General features: G+C 41.0%; 1 protein-coding gene across 1 annotated transcript in view; it reads right to left on the reverse strand.

Annotated features, from left to right (window-relative positions):
- Nucleotides 1–5,973: 5,973 nt before the first annotated feature.
- The window catches only part of LOC101656775 (WT1 associated protein), a 29,489-nt gene continuing 14,998 nt past the window's right edge, over nucleotides 5,974–20,464 (reverse strand). The window contains exons 6-8 of the mRNA XM_004701923.2: nucleotides 14,086–14,264; nucleotides 8,539–8,693; nucleotides 5,974–7,241 (exon numbers count right to left, since the gene is read on the reverse strand). Coding sequence (XP_004701980.1) covers nucleotides 6,661–7,241; nucleotides 8,539–8,693; nucleotides 14,086–14,264 — 915 coding nt within the window. The 3' untranslated portion in view covers nucleotides 5,974–6,660. The remainder of the gene's footprint in view (nucleotides 7,242–8,538; nucleotides 8,694–14,085; nucleotides 14,265–20,464) is intronic.

Genomic DNA, 20,464 nt, shown 5'->3' on the forward strand with positions numbered 1-20,464 from the left:
TAGTTGCTCCCCTCTCTGCTTTTCTCTCCCATCCTGACTGAGGGTTTTTGAAGCCAGTGAAGTTGCGGTGACAGGACACGGTGTCCCGGCAGCCCGGGGACAGAGTTCCCGGTTGGGAATGAAGAATTTGAGTCCTGCCAACTGCAGGCCTGGGCGCGTTCTGAAGCGCAGATTGTCCTCAACGCCTACAAAGTTCCCAGGAGGTAGTAACTGGGCTCTCTCCTCCACGCAAATCCACGGGAGAACCTATCTGTGCCGCTAGCCTCTTCCTATTCCAGACCAGCTCTAGGAGACGCCCTGTGAGGGAGGCAGGACTTCCTTTGGTGGATGTCTGGAGCGTCTGAAAGGGGAGGAGCATAGAAGAGCCCTAAATGACTTTCTGTCCCCTAGGAGGCCAAATTCAAAATCTGGCCCCAACCACTTCTTGCCTCAGCTCTGGCTACCTCCTCTACTGTCCCCTCACGCTAGCCCCAGTCTAGCCCGACTCCTGGAACCCTGGGCTCCCACTGTCCTGGAAGAGTTCAAATCCTTGCCTCCGTACTTGGGTTTCATACAGCTTGCTCTGGCTCCGCCTAGATGGTCACCTGCGTCCTGATGGAAAGTGAAACCTTCCCAAGTCCTTTGTGAAAACCTCCTCTAGCTTTTCCTTCACCCCTTCACACTGCCTAATTCTGTGTACAACTTTTGATGGTGAAAGCAATTCACATTTGTAACTGCCACCTCCATCCCAGTCCTTCCTCATTCCCACCCCACTCCCAGAACACACAGCAATTCAAGCTTCTCATTCTCTGAGAGGTCTTGGTGCGAGGTTTGTATGAAGAGAACTGCTCTTCAGTTTCAAAGCAATAAATCTTTACAGAAGCAGACTGCCTCATCTTTCTCCCTCAAAGTGGCCGGGGCTTGAACCAATGACATTGTAGGTAGCCGTCCAGTGCCCAGTGCTTAACAGCGCCACCAGGACTCTTTAAATGTTCCATCAAAACAAAACAAAAACCCCCCACGGCTTTTGAGTCAATTTCAACTCCCAGGTTTCTGAGGCAACAAAATATTAGTTCATAGCCTCATCTTTCTCCCATGGAGCGGTTAGTGGGTTTGAACCTCTGACCTTGTGATTAGCAGTTCAACACATACCATCAGGGCTTATTTAATTTTTAATTATGAATTAGGTGGGGGGTTAATTTCAAACCAATCTGCATCCAACTGTTCAAGCCATTCATCATTTGGTCCCCCCACCAGAACTCCTTTAAATGCTCCTTAGACACATCAAGCTGAACAAATCTCTTCCTATTTTTTCTAATCAAAGCGCCAGTGAGTGGTATGAATAGTTTGTTAACCAAGCCAGAAATTTCTCCATGGCACGCCACTCAAATGTCACTTCTCCCAGGCATTCTTGTCACCTGCAGCTGATGTGCCCTCACTTTCGCTTTGCACTCAAATGTTCTAATTCCTAGTTCGATCCACCTCCTCTACTAGACTATAAATTTGCAAGGTTATCTCATGAAACAGCTTCATGCAGTGTCTAGCATGAGATTAAGTGCAACTGAGTGCAAACATATACTTTATGGCAGTGCCTGCCTATATGGTTAACTACCATCAGTCTGTTCCAACTTGGCGAGTACAATCAATATTCCCGTCCTGTGCCTTCTTCACAAGTGTTGAGTCCATTCTTGTGGCCACTGTCATCCCATCTCGTTGGGAGTCTTCCTTTTTTCATTGCCTCTACCATGCATAATGCCCCTTTCCAGGGACTAGCCTCTCCTGATGCAAAGTCTGTGAGACAGTCTCACCATTCTCTCTTCTAAGGACATTGGTAGCTGTACTTCTTCCAAGACAGATTTGTTCATTCTTCTGACAGCCCGCAATACTTTCAATATTCTTTGCCAGCACCATAATCCATAATTCACAATGCATTAATTGTTCTGTGGTGAACCCTTATTCATTGTCCAACCTTCAGTGTCTAGCACAGGAATATGCAAAGGCTGTTCGTAATACAAGGAATCTATTCCATGGCTTCCTACCAGCCCTATCGAGAAACTTAAGAGCAAATCTTTGCTATCTGCTTCTTACACACAGAACCTGTCCTCCGAGGCTCATTACACAACTGCTCATTGATATGCGTATACTTTTTTCCCCCCAGTCATTTTATTAGGGGCTCATACAACTCTTATCACAATCCATACATCAATTGTGTAAAGCGCATTTGTACATTCATTGCCCTCATCATTCGATATGAGTATACGTCTATGTTATCTTATGAGCCAGATGAGGCTGAGTGAAGAGGTGGGGGGAAATGGTGAAGAAGAAAAGAATCATTTAAAAAATTATCTCTAGACCTAGGGCCATATGCTACCTAGAGTGGTAAACTGGAGTGAATCAGGAGCTACCATGAACTCCACCTGTCTCCGATGGGCTAGAGCAGTGCTGGCCAGTTACTCCCAAGGGGTCTTGCTCACCACCACTCGTGGCTCAGTTCCACAAACAGTAGTAGGTGTGTAGGCAGGGTTTTGGCCAGAGGCAGGATTCACCAAGTGAAAGAGGAGCAAGCCACAGCATGGACCAGACTCGTACTGCAGATGCGCAACACACTCCTTACCAGGGTAGCCCAACACTTCCATGATGGGTCAGGATCAAAGCTAATGCCATTATCCACCATTGAAGAGCCGTATGCAATGATTGAGAGGACAAACCACAATTTAGGATAAGAAACCGGGAATGTGGGGGAGGGGGCAGAGGGAGGGGAAGGGGGGGGTTGAAGGAAAATGAGCTGATTCCGGGAACCCAAGAGGCAAGCGAATTTTGGGAATGATGAAGGCAACAAATGTATAGATGTGCTTTACACAATTGATCTATGTATTGCGATGAATTTTATGAGCCCCAATAAATTGATTAAAAAAAAAAAAACCGGGAATGTGAAGAAAATTGTCAGAAGTGTCTCAGAACCCAGTGGTCAGTTACATCACAGATAGCCCAAAGGGCAAGAGAAGGAACGTATTGAATTCTATGTACAAGCACTTTAAACTCTTCCCAGTCATGATTCCAACCCTTATCTGAAGAGAAGGCAAACAGGCAATCTCAAAGAAAATCCTGTGTCTCTTCTCCCTCCCACTCCCCACCCCATTTGATAGCCCTCTTTGCATCAAGGGCCAAACAAATCACTTCTGAGGCACTACTGAACCAAACCTTCTTAGCCAGCTGATTGCACTGGTCACCCATATTCTTAAAATTGTGGAGATCACGATTTCTTATTGCATTCCTATTTCGTGTCATTGTTCCCATCTCTAAGTATTTGTCACAACAAGCAGCAATCATTGAATCTCCAAGCACTCAGACGTTTCTTTTTTAGTGGTGACAGAAGCAGAAGCAAGAAAGCTAAGAGCACAACTAAGGGTCCTTAGAATCAGGATTGGCTCAGGACCACCTTCAAGGGGACACTAGCCAAGAGCTTAATGACAGCTTGAGAGAACCAGGTGGAAGAGGCCTAACCCTTGGTGGTTCCTTAACCCTCTGTAGAGCCCAATGCCCCTTTTCTCTAAGTGGGGATAACAAATGCCTGCCTCACATAATGAGATAGTGAAAATAATACACGTAAAATACTTCAGTCCTTGGCCTGGAAGCACACAACGTTGGGGGGAAAATTGCTGGGGCTTTTAAAATATCTTGGAAAAATTCCACTTCATATTAATTCAAATTTTCCATGAACTTTTAGTAACCCCCACCCCACCCCCAATATTAGTACAACTCTAGTTATGATCATCAATGTTTTCTTCCTAATCCTGAGTTTTGGTCAAGCTGTTCGTTCTTAATATTAATCTTCTTGGGGGAAAAACTCATCCAGTTCCTGTTTTTGTCAAATGCTACATTTCTCTGCTTCCAGGAGCTACCCAAAGTCTGCTCAGGCACTCTCAGTTGTCCCCTTTAGGGATAAGTAATGCACTTTTAAGGCCCAAATGGCACCAACGATGTGTGTTGCTAACCAAATGGCTGGTGGTGGGAACTTGACTAGCAGGCCTGCTTCGCTGGAGATGAAGCAAGCAGAGGCAGTTCTACTCGCTACCACATGGGGCCACTATTAGCTGGAATTTACTTGGTACCAGAGGAAATCCATCCAGGTGGAGTTTTTGATTTTCAAAGATGTCAAGCTCAAAACCGAAAACAACCTCATTGCCATCTAGTAGTTTCGGGCTCACAGTGACCCTCCAGGACAGGGTAGAACTGCTCCTGTGGGGATCCGAGACTGTAACTCTTTAGAGGAGTAGAAAGCCTCATCTTGGTCCCATCAAAGACGTCACAGTCTGTTTCATTAAAGGGACGAGCTGTTCTCTCTTGGCAGAAATGGTCAAATTAACATTTGTATTTGGACAAAATTTGCATTTGACAAAGGGCTTCACTCTGAGATACTGTAACAGCTACATCCGCTGTAGTTTTGAGCCTGGCATTGCGGCCGGCTTAGCAGCTCAACAAGCATTAGCGTATATGGTGCTCTTTTATGGAGAAAACCTGAAGCACAGAAGTGAATTTGCCCGTCATGTAGCTCTCACGTAACACAAAGTGGTAAAAACCTTTCCTCCAGAAGACTCCTCAGCCTCCCTATGATCTACCGGCTCCTCCTATTCATTATCAGTTATACCAGCTGAGAGAGCAACTCCATGCCAGAAATGAAGTGTTGACTACATACAAATGGGCGGCTTTATGTTGAATTAGTGAAGTACTGAACTCAACAGGAACTTGAGTTGGTAATGTCACTTAACAGGTCTATGTCAAATTTTTTCAATTGATGATTTACACCAACAATCAAGAATTGCACTTTTGTTTACATTCCGGGAGTTGAAGTAAAACTACACAAAGGCTCCCCCAACTAAAACCACTGTCAACGAGTTGATTCCAACACCCACAGAACAGAGAAGTAGGGTCTCCTACACCTGTTGGTGTAAACCACCCACCTCATGGTTCTGCGAGCACTTAGTAGGTCTGGATTAAGGACTTTGAGTCAGCAGCCCCACACTTACCCAACAGGCTGCTAAGGCTCCCTTTCAAAGGCAACCAAACCAAACCAAGCCCACTCCTACGAGCTGGTTCTACTCATAGCAATCCCAGTGAAACGGTCCCTTTTGCACTTTAGAGACGGAATGTTTAGCGCAGAAAGCCTCTCCTCCAGAGGAGTGGCTGGTGGGGTCTAACCTTGGACCTTGAGGTTAGCAGCCCAACGCCTAACCCCACCCCGCCACCAGGGCTCCTTTGCAAGGGCCATGGTAGTTAATACATCAGGGGAATATTTAGTATTTCAGTCTAAACCAAAATGTTAAATTGTCATAAGCAATTTAATTTTATGTACCACTCATTATTCACCTAAGCTGATGGCACAAATCAAGTAAGAAACAAGTCATTACACCACAAGACCACAGATACACCTGTAGACCAGCTAACAAAGCAAACACACAGCAGGTAATTTTAAATAAGATGCTCCACATTTTCAAGTTTAAAAAGCACTTCTGAGATTTTTTTATTATAATGCATGCCGACTGCAACGATTTTGCTTCTAACAAAAATGACAATTCATTTCAACTGTGCAAGGAGGCTCCACAACATTTGTGGGAAAAATCCATTCTTTCATTTATTCACTATTTTTATATTCTAAAGCCATTCAACACCGCAGACCTTGGTATTTAAAATTTATATGAGGAGAAAATGATGCACTCTTTGACAGATTAATATCTTGGAAACATTTTCTCCTTTAGTCTACTAATTATACTTCCCAGCCCATAGGTTTACTAATGTATTAGCAGAGATTGTCTTAGTAAAAAAATCAGTACTAGCACTGGGCAGTGTTTTAAACAAACAGTGCTGACTACATAGAAAGAAAACAGTTCACAAAACCAGACTGGACTGTGGTCTCCCCTTTGGAGAGTGTTGAAGGACAAGTCTGTGAAAATGAAAGACAAATTGTAAACACCACCACAAACAATGACGAAGGAGGAAGCTACAATAAAAATTTTTATTTAGGTTTGGTCAGTACAGGTAAGATATATTGGAGTCACAGAGCAATATGCATTAACAGGATACAACGGTTTATAAAAACTGAGCAACTATGCACACAATTTCTTAAACATTCAGTCACTTAAAGAGCAAACGCACAGATGTATGTGGAGAAAACTGTATCTAACACTGAAAACTACTCTAGGGCTCCACCAGCAAGTCAGCTCTTAGTGATAAAAGTACTGTCCTGGGCAAAGTGGCCGTCCTCACCCACATCCACTACAACAAGTCTGACTGTTGTGTAAGCAGAACAGCATGAGTCAGAATGCCCTTACACAGCACAGGTTCTAGATATACACACATTTATTTGTACAGACATCATTGTGTTATACTTTAAGAAAGATTTCCATTTACAACTTCACATTAACTCATATAAAAATAACGACCCTACACAAATGTTCTTTTAACAACATTTAAAGTAATTAACTGTTACAATTTCCAAAGTGGCAGAGGTATCGAAGCAAAAAAAAAAAAAAAAAAAAAAAGGAAAAAACAAAACCCCCAAACAAACACACACAAAAAACCCCACCAAAAAGGCAAATTGTGACAAAAGTATGCATTAATTTTCTGGACAGTATCCTTCCTCAAATTAAATGACACTGTATAAAAATTTGCTAGAAGAAAATATTACAAAACCGAACCCTGTACACTCACACTTGAGTCCAAGCCATTCTGGACGTGGCGGGAAACCGCAGTTCGGTTACCTTTCCCGCTCACTGCTTTCTCCTCTTGAGGGTCGGGGTTGGAGTCTGTGTCATTTGAGTGGTGTGTGAGAGAGTTTTCACTGCCCGTGGGAGAGTCTACACTTTCATACCCCGCACTGAGTTGGTTTATGTAACTACTACCTCCTCTGCCAGTTCTCTCGTCAGAGCTGTTGGAGACCTTACTCCCATTCCCTGGAGAAGGAGGAAAGCCGTCTTCAGCTGCGCTCCCCTCCCTATGAAATCCAGACCCAGACGTCCTCTGGTGGGAGGAGCTGCCATTACTTGGTCCGTTGGCCAGGCGACTGCAGTCTTTACTGGTGGCCTCAGCCTGCTCCACAGGCTCAGAAGATGTAGTCCTGCTGGTACTTGGGGCAGAGGCTTGAGACTGCTGCTGATACTGAGCCAGCTGCTGGCGAGTCTCCTTCAGTTGCTGCTGAAGAACTAGAATGGTACTCTGCATTCCCTCAACTTCTTCGTCAAGTTGAATGATGAAGTCATTCAGTTCTGTGCAAAGGAGAGCCAAACCTACTTTAATCTCACTTAGCACATATATGTGACTATTTAGTGGCTCCCACAAAGCCAGGCAGCCAGTAAACATTTATCAAGCAAACAAACAAGTCTCAAAGTACAACACTATGTTTTAAAAACTGTGCTTAGAATTTTAAAACAGTAATGCAAGGATGAGTTTATTTGGGGGACAGATAGCACTTAACATCAAGAGTTTATATTGAGCCAAACTTCTAACCATGTATAAGGGGGCTCCAGAAAATTTCTGGGAAAATGGAATAAAAGATAATGGAATCTTTCTATCATCTTTTGGAATTGCCCCCTTACAAGTGGCTAAAGCCAGAAAACTCAAACCCAGGTTTACTGCTGGGCCAAATGGCCAGGCCCTTTGTTCACCAGCAGGCTTGGCCTTCAAGGAAATAGCATGGTCCCCTAATACTCCAGAGAGGCCCATGTGGTTACTTGCCTTACTGGATCCGGAACCACAGGCCACATAAATAATTGCTGGAAATTGTCTTAAAATTCTTAAAAAATAAAAAACTTCACTGCCATATTAAACCAACATAAATTTTACAAACATCAAGAGTTAATTATCCACTTGAAAAAGTACTTTTTTTGTGGAAAAAGTACTTTTTAAAGACATTATTTGACTACAACTCTTTGCAAGTAAACTATCAGATACACAAATTCTCACGTGAATGTTCCAAGATTGTCTTTTCCTTACTATACTATTCTTCCTCACAAAAAGGAAAACCACACAGAAACAGCACGCTTACAGAGGGAGAGGGTGGGGGGAGAAACTTGGGTTGTCTTAGCAAACCTAAGAAAAAAAATAAATTTCTTATTCATGAACAGGATGTCACAAATACAACCAATGATCTATTTCAGACTACCAGGAACAGCCAACCATTCCTAAGGTTGGCTTGGAGAAATGTCTCAAAGAAGCTATTCTTCTGAGTAAAGAATATAAATCCACACATCTATTTAACACTTTAGGAATCTAAAGGTCTTTCTAAGTGCCTCCCCACCACCCAGAGTAAACTCTTAGTTTGCACAATGAACAATGGAAGAGGGTGGGAAAAATACTACCACCAATAACAAACCAACACTAACACACACTAGAATAATTTTGTCTCTTTACTTTTCTTCTCAATTAGAAATGTTCCACTTCCAATTTTCAATGAGTAACTCTAGGTAAAGGTTAGCAACGTATGGACTCGATAACCACGAGTCATGCCTGGCAGTTTTTAAAAGCCAGTGCAAAGTTAAGCAAACTTTTCAAAACATCCCTTACCATCCTGACTGCTTTTAAGCTCCTCACTATATTTCTTCTGCAAAGCCAACTCTGCTTCAAGCTGTGCAATCCGTCCCTGGGACAGCTGCCTTCCAAGCTCTTGATTCTCCTGGATAAGCATCCGACACTTCGCCATTAACTTTTTGCCTGTTTGGCTGCAAAGGAAAGAGTTATTCATCACAAAATGAAGACAACACTCTCAACATGCTTCTTTGCTTACAGTTATTATGGTGATCAATGTAGCATGTACAGAACTGTCACAGTAAGATGCCCTATAATTACCATCTTCTTCTCTGGAACACAGCCATCTTCTGCATCTCAGTGTTGTGTCCAAACAGCAGGAAAAAAGAAACCTTATGTAAAACGTGCCCCACATGGCCATTATTGCCTCTATTATATTAATCATTGACCTGAAACCAATCTCACTTTAAATTATAATTCGAAATATGAACAGGTCAAGTTTATATCAACATTAATGATTTTAAGGTCCTTATTGGCTTTACTGAGCAGGAAAGTTCTTGCAAAGTTACATGCAACATATATTACAAATGTTTATTTCTTTGAGATATACCACAAGAAAATCAATACCTACAATCAGGCTTGATAGTCAGTTGCCCCCCCCCCCCAACTCAAACTGAATTTGCTCAGGGTCTCTTGCTTGTTCCATGACAAAAATTTCTTTCCTGGCTTTTAAAATATTGTGGTCCTTTCTTTCTTACTCAGTTTGTATTATCTTTAGAGTACTATTGTTTTATCCTTACTACTTTATTTCATTTTTGTTCTTTATTGTTTCTGCTGGGTTTACTAGTTTGTGAAGCACACACGGAGTGGCTGCACAGAGATAACTGATACAAGGATTTGTAAGGGGTGTGTGTAGGGTAGATGGGGAGGGTAAAAGGACTTGAGGGGTAAACCATTAAGGCAGGTGTGGGAGGGAACACTAGAACTGAATGTGATCATACAACTCATTTTAAAGGCAATTTAACCATGAAGTGGGGAGTGGGGAAGATGTTCTAAAATGGATTGTGGTAATGAATGTACAAGTCTTCTTGATATGATTCAACAACTGAATTGTACATGTGGATTATGTGCCAATAAAACTGTAAGAGAAAAAATAACTACAAATAAGAATGGTGATATTTATTCTTGCTGGAAATGCATGTAGCGGTCTTCATAATAGGCACTGTATTCAATTACACTACTCTCGCACACTTGCCAGAATAGATCTACTGCATGGAATGAGATGTGTTCATTAACCAGTTTTTGTTTTGTTAAGGCTCTTTATAGTCACCAATCTCTTATTTAACTAATTTTTTTGGTTGTTGTGCAGTCTTAAATTGGGACACAGCCGCAACAAGTTTCTATCAAAGTTGACACATAATTGAGACTTTAGTCACGTTATAAAATAATATCCTTAAAGACACAAATCTAAGATAGGAGTTGCTTATAAGTACTAAATATTTACTAACTCCTTTACTAAAACAGGAGTGCCATCCTGTCAACACACTGACTTCCAACTGCTAGTGTTGCATCCCATGTTGTTGTGTGCCTTGGAGTTGACGCCAACTCAGAGAGGCCCTACAAAACAGGGCAGAACTGCCCCTGGTGTTTCCAAGACCACTCTCTATGGGGACACACTGTCACATCTTTCTCCCATGCACTCAACCAATGCACCACCAGGGTTCCTTGCAACTTGTTAATTCAGGAATCTATATATAATTATCACAAAATCGTTATCAAACACTGTCATACATTTTTTTTAAAAGTTGTTAAACCTCAGCAATAACAAGGGATTGTTGGATGACATTTTAAAGGGCTGATATAGATATGTGATATTTGAAACTTAAATAGGAATAGTTTAATAAGACTCTTGTAATTGAGTTAAATACAGAATGAGCCTCCTGGTTATTAGTGGTTTGTTTTTTTTCCCCCAATGAAAAAATAGGAATGAAGCATTTTGGTACTTCTTTCTTTTGGTAGTGTTTTCAGTTGCCTAATATATTACTTCAGCCCATACTGAGCCTGTCATCCTGTCATAGAACTTCTAAAAATATTCTTTGAAGCAGTATTGCAAGGGTCTTTAGATCTAGTATGTGTAACCAAATTTAATTCAGATAAAAGTTTGTGATTTAAACTGCTTTACAACCATGTGTGGTACAGGAAAACCTGGGTCACTAATGTTCAAAGGAGCCCGCAGAGAAAGCCAAGAATGAGAAGGCGGCTTTCATCAGGCCGCTTTCTTAGCTCCTGCAGCTCACTGCTACTGCAGCTCCACTTTCCCACACCAGCCCTAGAATTCACAGGGGCTGAGATGCCCTTAGGACCCACACGAGGGGGAAACCGAAAGTATGCAAACATCCTCTAAGACATCGGAGCCCCCCATTTACTGCTGGGGCTCCACAAACCATTTTCTAGCATCTGTGTTTTCCAACCAACTTGGCACTTCTTCCTTTGTACGTGAATTTAATGACGATTGGGACAGAAGGCACCTGTAAAACTAAAACATTAATTTGTAACTTAATTTAAAACCCCACAGGAAACATCACAAATCCTAAGACAAAAAGTATCTCATTGATAAAAATCCATACCTTTTCTTTCATAAATTCCTGTTCTCAGATAATCCCTGTTTGTAAAATTCAATAGCTAAGACAAATATTAAAATAAAAACTGTTTTTAAACATGCTGTCATTTTGTCATTTTATTAGCGATGTCATGAAAGTCACATTATGCGTTATCACATCACAAAAAGGAAAGACGAGAATTCAATGAAAAGTGAGCCGCTTTGGAACTTGTTAAAATGAAGAAAAAAATTCCAACCCGGTAATAAAATAAAAGAATCCACAAAGTGATTAGAAAAACTTTCAAAGGAAAAACTGAGAAAATCAAATGAACACCATGTATTTGCTGGCTATGAAAGGGAAGAGCTGGGCCCTTTGGGAAAAGATGTTCACCCAATGACTTACATGTTTAAATGCAAAGTGAAAATGGCCACCATCCTGAAACACCCCACACTTTTAAGTGTCTGCACTGTCCTGAGAACCAAATAGCTGACTGACTGAGGTAGAAAGGAGAACTACTTCCGGGAATTTTCTCTCTCAAAAGTAAAGCCAAGATTAGGTGGGTGAATGGCCATTCTATTTAAATTACTCCCCAAACTGTTTGAATGATTGTTTGTTCCACGTAATATCCCATATAGTCTGATTTAAAGCTAATTTTTATTAAAAATGCACCTGTAGGTGATCAAAATAAAAAATTACGTAACTATAAAAAATAATTTAGATGTACTAAAACATGGGAAGACATTCAGGTTATTAAATGAGAAACACAAAGGGGAAAATAAAACTGTAAAACACCTGTATAAATGGGATAATCACATTTGTGTCAAACACACACACATAAAATCATCTGTGTACATGTAAATGAGCTTGATGATAACCCAAGAAGTTAACAATGGTTTCAGCTAGTCCAGAGACTAGCCTGGGTAAGGTCAGGGTCATTCCCAGAAGTGACCCTCAGTTTTCATCACTACTTGTTCTACACTGTTTCAATTTTATACACAACCATGTATCACCTATTTAAAAAAAAAAAGACCTCAAGGTGACCACTACCTAAGTGGCAAAGGAAGGTGCTTGTTATTTTGAATCCATGCTAATAACACAACCTTGAGTTACTTGGACTTCTAATACTTTAGGCATTTCCACTGTTACCTACCCTGGAGCCTTAATGCTGCACAATAAGCTCATTTTGAACAGATTATTACTTACCCTCCAACCCCCACAAATGGTGAGAATTTTAGAAGCGAATTTCTTGCTGAAAAGTCACACAAACAACTTCTTGAACCCACCCTGTTGCCCCACAAACCAGTTCCCTAAAGCACAAACATACAAGATACTTACAATTGATTTGAATGATTAAGAGGGAACTTAAGTCACCCTTGTTAAAACTGCACTTAAACGCTGGGACAAGCTGGAACATTTATCTTCCACTCATCTTAGACTCCATGATCACCAAGTAAAAATTCGAATTGGTGACTTAAGAGAATGAGCTGACGAAAACATTCACCTCCAGGATTGGATGGAAGCATGAAGAAAGTAATTTCTCATTTATCTAAATGAGCAAACAAATTTGCTAAAATGATCACTAAAAACCTTTTCAATTCAGTGTCTCACTTAGGCCAGCCCACAGTTCAGCACAGTCCTGCCTCAATCTTCTGGAAGGCACCCTGTGAAGCTGTCCCACATTAATTGCTGATAACTGCATATCTTGGGATAGTGTCAAAAAGTGCCCAATGTCAAATTTCCTTCTGTTTATGGTAGCAGCTGGAAAATAGTAGGTCTGTCAAGATTGAGACACAGGGAGCCTTTTCCTTCACTCTGAAGAGCACAGCAACAAACGTTTTTTTTTTTCCAAGAGCAACCTGCTCTTCACAGCCCCCCAAATTAAAAGGTTAAAGTACAACAAAGTCATCATAATATACCTCAAACTTAAAAAAAAAAACCAACTATTTCAAGGCACATTTAATATCATGAGTGCAATACAAAATGCCCCAATACAATGAAGGAACACATCCCCCACTACCACCACCACAATGCACTTTCAACAGGGGCCTGTTAAATAGAAGAGGGATTCAATCGATTTCATTATTTGGGGGGGTGGGGGGTGGGGTTGTCGACGTCTCATCACAGCCAATATCCTTATACAATCTAGTTATGAAATGAATGTTTATAATGCTTTGAACAGTTCGAACCTGAGTTTGACAACCACACCTCCATGTTTGTACAGTCCTTGGGAAGATTGTCTCCAGCATTAGAGATCATTCAGAGAACACACCATTGATTAAAAGCATGACTTAAGGCTCGATCGAGTAACAGAGCCCCTAACAAAATGGTTCATGTAGGAGCTACTCGTACTGACATCTATCAGTTGATTCTCTCGACTATTGAAAGATGGTTCTTAGCAAATAAACCCTTTCAAGGCAAAATGACCTCATTGCAGTTCTGACCACAAGTCCAACAACAAATCATAAAGTCCACAGTCTTATTGGCAAAACTAATATACAGTGTCTCAAGGTCACTGTGCTCAAGGTTAAGAGTGATGCATATTCCATTTTTCTATTTTACTGGAATTTTACATGTTTAATTCATGATTTAAAATCTCTAGGTTTTCATTCCTCCAAACTGTCTGAAGACACCGTGTGCCACAGACTTAAGACTTCTGCTTCTCCCTCTATTTTCTTCAAAGAGAAACATGTCTCTCAAGTGTCTAAAATTCCTAGAAGGGGAATTTTTCGGAGGCAGCCACTTCTTCGGAATAGTCCGATGACATCAGGCCTCTGAGCAAGGGGAGGGGAAGAGAGAAAAACTGAAATACAAGGTTCATCTGGTAAGTTTTGCATTAACCATTACAAGCTGGACAATATAAGAATGTGGCTTTTTGGCTCAAAAAGTCTGAGTCTTGGTGTGGAAACGAGTACTTGGCTGTCCCACCACAGCTTTCTCGCAGTGGGACTGTCAGGGAAGTCTTGACTGGGGAGTATGATTTGTTTACCTATCAGGCGTAAACTTCCAGGCACTCAGTTCATTTTGGGCTTGTTCCAGTTTGTCTTTAGTCTGTTCCAGTTCACCTTTCATTTTTAGGAAAAACAAGTTGATTGCTGGGTCCACCATGGTTGATCTCAGTTGGGCAACGCTAGGCTGCTGAACTTGCTTGAGGTACTGGATTTGGGTCTGTGCAAAACCAAAGAAAGAATTACTACCAAATCAAAGGAACACAGCCTCTGCCCCTTTGACCTGAAACATTCTCTATTAATCTGAAGTTCTTCCTAATGAAATTAAGGTCGCTTGATTAGATTATTCTCATATTTGGAGCCTTTAAGAAGCTTTATAAAAAAAAAAAAAGAAGCTTTATCTTTCCAGCCAACCCAAACTGTAGCCCCCACCCCGATACCCACAAATACATCTATATACATATAGAAACGCTGGTGACACATTGGTCAAAGCATTCCACTGCCCACCGAAATGTCATCTGAGCTCACCAGCCGCTCTGTGAGACAATAATGTGGCAGCCTAAGTCTGTAAAGATTTACAGCCTTGGATAACATTTAAAATCCACTCACTGGGAATGGGGTTGGGTTTTTGGTATATTCATGGGGGCTTGAAAAAATCCCCGGGAAAATGGAATTCGAAGATAATAGAATTGCCCCAGTATAGCACTGATAAAACACACAACTTTCCTCTAGTTCTTCCTCACCCCACTATCATGACCTCAATTCTACCTTACAAATCAGATTAGACCAGATCATGCACACTGTTACAGATAAGAGCCCACAAGACAGGGAATCCAGATAGGTAAACCCCTCAGGGCCAACCATTAGTAGAGATACCAGGAGGAGATTAGGGGAAGGTGAGGAGAAGAAATGGGGAATTGATCACAAGGATCAATCTATAACCCCCTCCCAGGGGGATGAATAATGGAAAAGTGGGTGAGGGGCAACAGAGGACGATGTGCGATATGGAAATAATAATCTATAACTTATCAAGGGTTCGTGAGGGCGGGCGGGGGAGGGAAGGGAAAGAAACAGGGAGCCGATTATCAGGGGCTCAAGTGGGAAGAGAATGCTTTGAAAATGATGATGGAGGCATATGTGCAAAGGTGCTTGACACACTGGATGAATATATGGATTGTGATGAGATAAGAGCCCCCAATAAAAGCATTTAAAAGAATAAAGAATTGCCCCATGACATTTTGGAAGCCCTTTTGTACACATGTATATAAAATACTAACATCCACTGTAAAAAAAAAACCAAAGTTTAATTATAAAGACAAAGTTTAATACTCTATTCATTGTAAACTGGCTAACATAGACTTATAATGTTACTATAAGTTATGTTATAATTAAAGAATGTTCCCAATAAAAAAATAATTATGTTTCATGTTAAAATGGGATAAGATTTTCATCATCTTTCATTATGCAGTAAATATCATTTATGTGAGAGTTTTAGTTTACTACTGGTTTGTTTTATTTCTGCTTATGGAAATTATTCTACATGATAATTTAAAAATACATATATTAGGTGTACGATTAAAATTTGAGACACATGCACCCCTACATTAAAAAATATATAGTTCCCACATTTACATGGAAAGGAACCCTAGTAGTTCAAAGGATTAAGTATTGCATTGCTAATCCAAAGGGCTGTGGATCAAGCCCACCAACAGCTCTGCGGGAGAAAGATGAGGCAGCCTGCTCCATAATGAGTTATGGGGTCTTGGAAATCCTACAGAGAAGATCTATTTCCTATAGGGTCATTATGAGTTGGAATTAACTCTACAGCGGCATGTTTATGTTTACATTATAGCTAAATAAAAGCAACACTGTACAGAACCAAAGTAAATGCCAAGTATTTAATTATGCCAAAGTAAATAATTCATTTTTCATCTTTTGAGATTTCAGTTACATTAACTGTAAAGTTGGAGGAGAACTGATCTAGTTTGTTGTTTTGTTTGTTTGTTTTTGAGAGACTAAATAAGCCAGCTGTAAAATAATAAAAAATTAGACTAGAATTCTAGTCCTCAGGTCTCCTGACTCCGAGTCTAGCCTTTTCCACCCACCCTCGGAAGCTTCCAATTTCACCCTCAGTTGTATACTACTTATTAGCATTCTAAAAATGTACCTCTAAAACATAAAATACAGTTTTAATCAGTATTGATGTCATGACTTTCTTCACACACACAAAAATCTGGTGCAAAATGCCATGTTCCATGCTAAGTCTTAAACGGGAGTAAAGTTAAAATTTCAACAAGTTGATGTCTAGCATCCATTTGTTAAAAGACACAAGACCAGGAATATATTTAATACTGTTTCATTGAGCAAACAGAAATAACCTTTCATTTAGGGAGACTTTGAAAAGCATAACTTGGGACGACCACGTAGTGCCAATCAGGCTGCACGCACTATGGACTCATAGCCTTTATGAAGGTACTGGCTCTGGAACACTGTTACTGTTCAGGGGCACAAAGTCCCAAGTGGAGGGATATTTAGTGATTTACAGTGAAATAGGTCTGAAGCTTAGTGTCTGGTAACAATCAAGGCCAGATTTATCATCAATATGGGGAAGAGCAAACTAAAAGGGGCTTCAAAAGCTCATGGAAAATTAAAAATTTTAAAATCATGGAATTTTCCTATGAACCTTTGAACGCCCTCATTTAAAAAACCGCCCCTCCACCTAGATAAGAACTAAAGTAAAACTTGAGGATGTAAAAGCCCAAGGGCCAGCACTTAGTGAGATATAGCTCAAGAGCTTAATCAGTCTGGTTTCTTGGCAGTACATTTCCAAAAATATTCTCAATTGTAGAAAAGTCAAACACTTTTCTCCATTCATTAACAATAGGACATACAGTACTTAATAGTACCTGATAAAAAAGAAACATTCCTTTTATGTTCTCTTGCCTTAAGCTAGTATATATTATTTATTGACATCTTCACTGTCACTGGGGTAGGAGGAAAAATTTTTTGAAGAACATGATTATATCTATTAGTAGGGCAGGGCTTATCAAAAGATCATGTAACATTTCTCAGGGTCTTACCAGCAGAGGAAGCTATCTGAATGAGATAAACAATGGAGGAGTTGACAGAATCTAAACAGATCTGACAAAGGATGGTCGCAGGTTTAACAGAAAGGAGGTATTAGTTACAAAAAGGAGACAGATCTCACTAGAACAAATTCCATGAGCTAGGGAAGAGAAAAGTAAAGGAATGTTTTAAAAATTAGTTTTATTCCGCTAGCCATTTTGGGTTGACAGGCAAAAAGACTTGTAAAAAATGAGGAATACCACCAAGGAGAGCAGAAATGATTAAGATTTTCATTATAAATAAAGTAAGCAGTAAAATATTTAAGAAAATAGTTCACTTGGTAAACTTAAGACACTTAAAATCAGCTAGATAAATAGACTGATGGGCATGATATAGACTGTATGTAGATGAGAAAGAGCATAATGAAAAGTTCAGACATGAGCTCACATGCCAGAACACACAACTCTGTAGAGCTATCTGAAGGGGCACCAACGGTCAAATGCTTCCTCGCTAAGCAAACGACAAGTGACAGGAACCCAACGCAGAGGCACCGAGGGTGAAAGGAGCACGGTTGTGCCCTGAACACATGTGGTTGCCCAGAGGGGGGAAGGATTCGGTGGCAATGGATTATGCATAGCTGGATCCCAAAAACTGAAGGTAGAGTTAGCAAGTCATTTTAAATGACAAGTATCTAATACCATCAAGATGGCAAGGTGTCCCTCCTTCCTGCTTAAGAACAATCCCGCCAGCTGCTTGTTTAAAACAACTTCCTCCAGCCGCCCCCTCTAGTACTGTCAGAAGCCCTGGTAGCCCAGTGTGGGTTGCTAACCACAAGTCAAGGGGTTCAATCCCAACAGCCACTCCTCAGGGTTTCCGAGACTTGTCTTCATGGGAGTCAACAGTCTTCTCTTTCTCCGGAGGAGTCCTACTCTGTCCTATACAAACGCTCTGAGTCTGAATGGACTTGATGGCCGTAGGCTTCCTCTAGTGCCGTACTCCCATCCTTTCTAACACTTGCGTCCTCTATCTCCCCCATTTGACTGACAGGCCCTCCGTTGTTCACAGTTGTCAGCAAGTCCACTTCATTTCCAGACTACCTTACCCTTTTCCATATCCAGAAAGAAGTGGGCCAATCCCATGGTGGTGGTATTTTAAAGACCCTGGTCACAGCTTTGGTGTCCATCCAGCTCCTAAGAGGGCCGCCCTTGTTTCTTTGGGCCACAAAATTTCCAAAGTGTTTCAACTTTTAACAGTTCTCTCATTATTCAAATCACTGCAGTCTTGCTTCTGACTCCACTGAAGTCAGATGAAGCCTCTTAAATACGCAACCTAGAGCTCATATTTTACTGAAGCTTACTTTTGCAACTAACGCTATTCTCCACTCTCTTCGCTATTTTGGAGAAATACTTTTATTTTCTCAGTTCCCTGAACTAGATTTTGTTGTTCCTTCATTTAGCCTTCCGGGCAGGATCTTAGAAGCCCTGGTAACACAATGGGGTTCAAAGCTGAAATTAGTGGTCCACACTCACCAGGGTCTTCCTGGGAGAAAATACTTGGTGATCAGCTTCCAACAATCATGGCCTAAGAAACCCTATGAGGCAGTTCAACTCTGTCTTGCAGGGTTGTTTGCAAAGAGCAGGCATTAACTTGACAGCACACAACAACATATTCTGTCCCTCACCCTGCCACCCAAAATAGACCCCGACAGCCGTCTGCGATCCTTCCTAACTGTCCTCATTTCTTCCCCCACAAACATCCAACTTCCATCAGTCCTGTAGATTATACCTCCAAAAATATTATGAAATATCCCCTCTTACCGCCGCCTCATTCAGATCTCATCTGAGCTATTCAAGAGCCTTCCAAATGGTTTTCCTGCCTAGTTTTGTTCCTCTCAACCACATCATCAGTACTCAAGGCAGAGTGAGGTACCTGAGATACACATCTCATCAGCCACACCCAATTGTGGCCTGAAAAGTCTTTGCCAGCTCCCTTTCAGAACAGAACACATAAAGCCCTCTCTACACCTGAAGTTTCACATTCTATGGAGACAGAACTACTCTCTCCTGCCCCATGTAATTGTGTCCTTTGTGTTGCTGCTCCCACTGCCCTTTGTCTGCCAAACCTCACTCCACTGTAACGAAAGGAAAAGAGAAAAACAAAACAGTGAGTTGCTCAGCCAGTCCTCCGAGGAGCGTTGTAAAAGTTAAGGCTGTAAAGGACAATGTTAAAGGTGATTTGATCATAAAAGACAAGGATGATGAGGCACCACCAAAAAGACATTGAGTAGGCATCTAAACAAAGTGAGCCCTGTGGGCAAGGGACAAATGTAGGAGACCTAGAAACGAGTGAACAGCGACTGGACTAAATGGTATCCTAACAAGGTACACTGAGGCCCTGGCATGTCACTGAGGCCCTGGCATGTCCCTGCGGCCGGGTTTAAAAATCGGATTTTAGATAATTACCAGAGTAGAAGGGGTCTTAATTCTTCTGAGTGGAGTTTCATAAAAAAGGAGTCCCACAAAGGCTCACTGCCGTATTTGCCAGGATGGCACCTGGCTACCATTACAGAACAATGTCATCAAAGACTCCAAGGGAGACGTTTGATCAGAAGGTGAAAATGCAGAACAGAATTTCAAAGTATCACAGGGTCTTGACTTTCTGGAGCCATCAATGGTGGATGATTCCCTGAAAGTACTCCCGAGACAATCTTTAATTTGTAATAACAACAGCAACAAAACTCTGATACCTTAAAACTAAATAATAAGGAATGTCTGCCTGGAACATGGTGCTCTTTTAAGACTATCCATATGGGGTAAAAATCACACAACTAACTTGAAAGATTTTCAAGAGTGAAACCTTGGAGGGCAGTGAGCTTATGTTAATGAGGAAGCAATAGGAACATGGGAGGGTGAGAATGGCTGCATTACTTGAAGAAGATAATCAGTGCCATTGCACACCTAAGACCCTGGTGAATTGGAGTATATTTTGCTGTGTGATGCTCAACTACAACAAAATAGAGTTTAAAGAAAAAACAAATCAATATTAAGACACAGAACTTACATCTTTCAGAAAAATTAACTCAAAATGGATCACAGATCTAAATTTAAAGCACAAAGCTATTCTACAAAACACCACAGAAAAATCTAGGTCACCTTGGTTTACCTAGATTTTAGATCTACTATCAAAAGGAGATTCCACAGAGGAAAAAATTGGGAAGTTGAACTCATAAGCATAAAAAAAAATTGGTGAAAGAGTAAAATGGGGCAATGAATGTACAAATGCACTTTACACAATTGATGTGTGTATGGATTGTGATAAGAGTTGTATGAGCCCCTAATAAAATGATTAAAAAAA

This window comes from Echinops telfairi, unplaced genomic scaffold (genome assembly GCF_000313985.2).
Source record: "Echinops telfairi isolate 266 unplaced genomic scaffold, ASM31398v2 ScPeMD7_3533;HRSCAF=4204_0, whole genome shotgun sequence".
Lineage (NCBI taxonomy): Eukaryota > Metazoa > Chordata > Mammalia > Afrosoricida > Tenrecidae > Echinops > Echinops telfairi.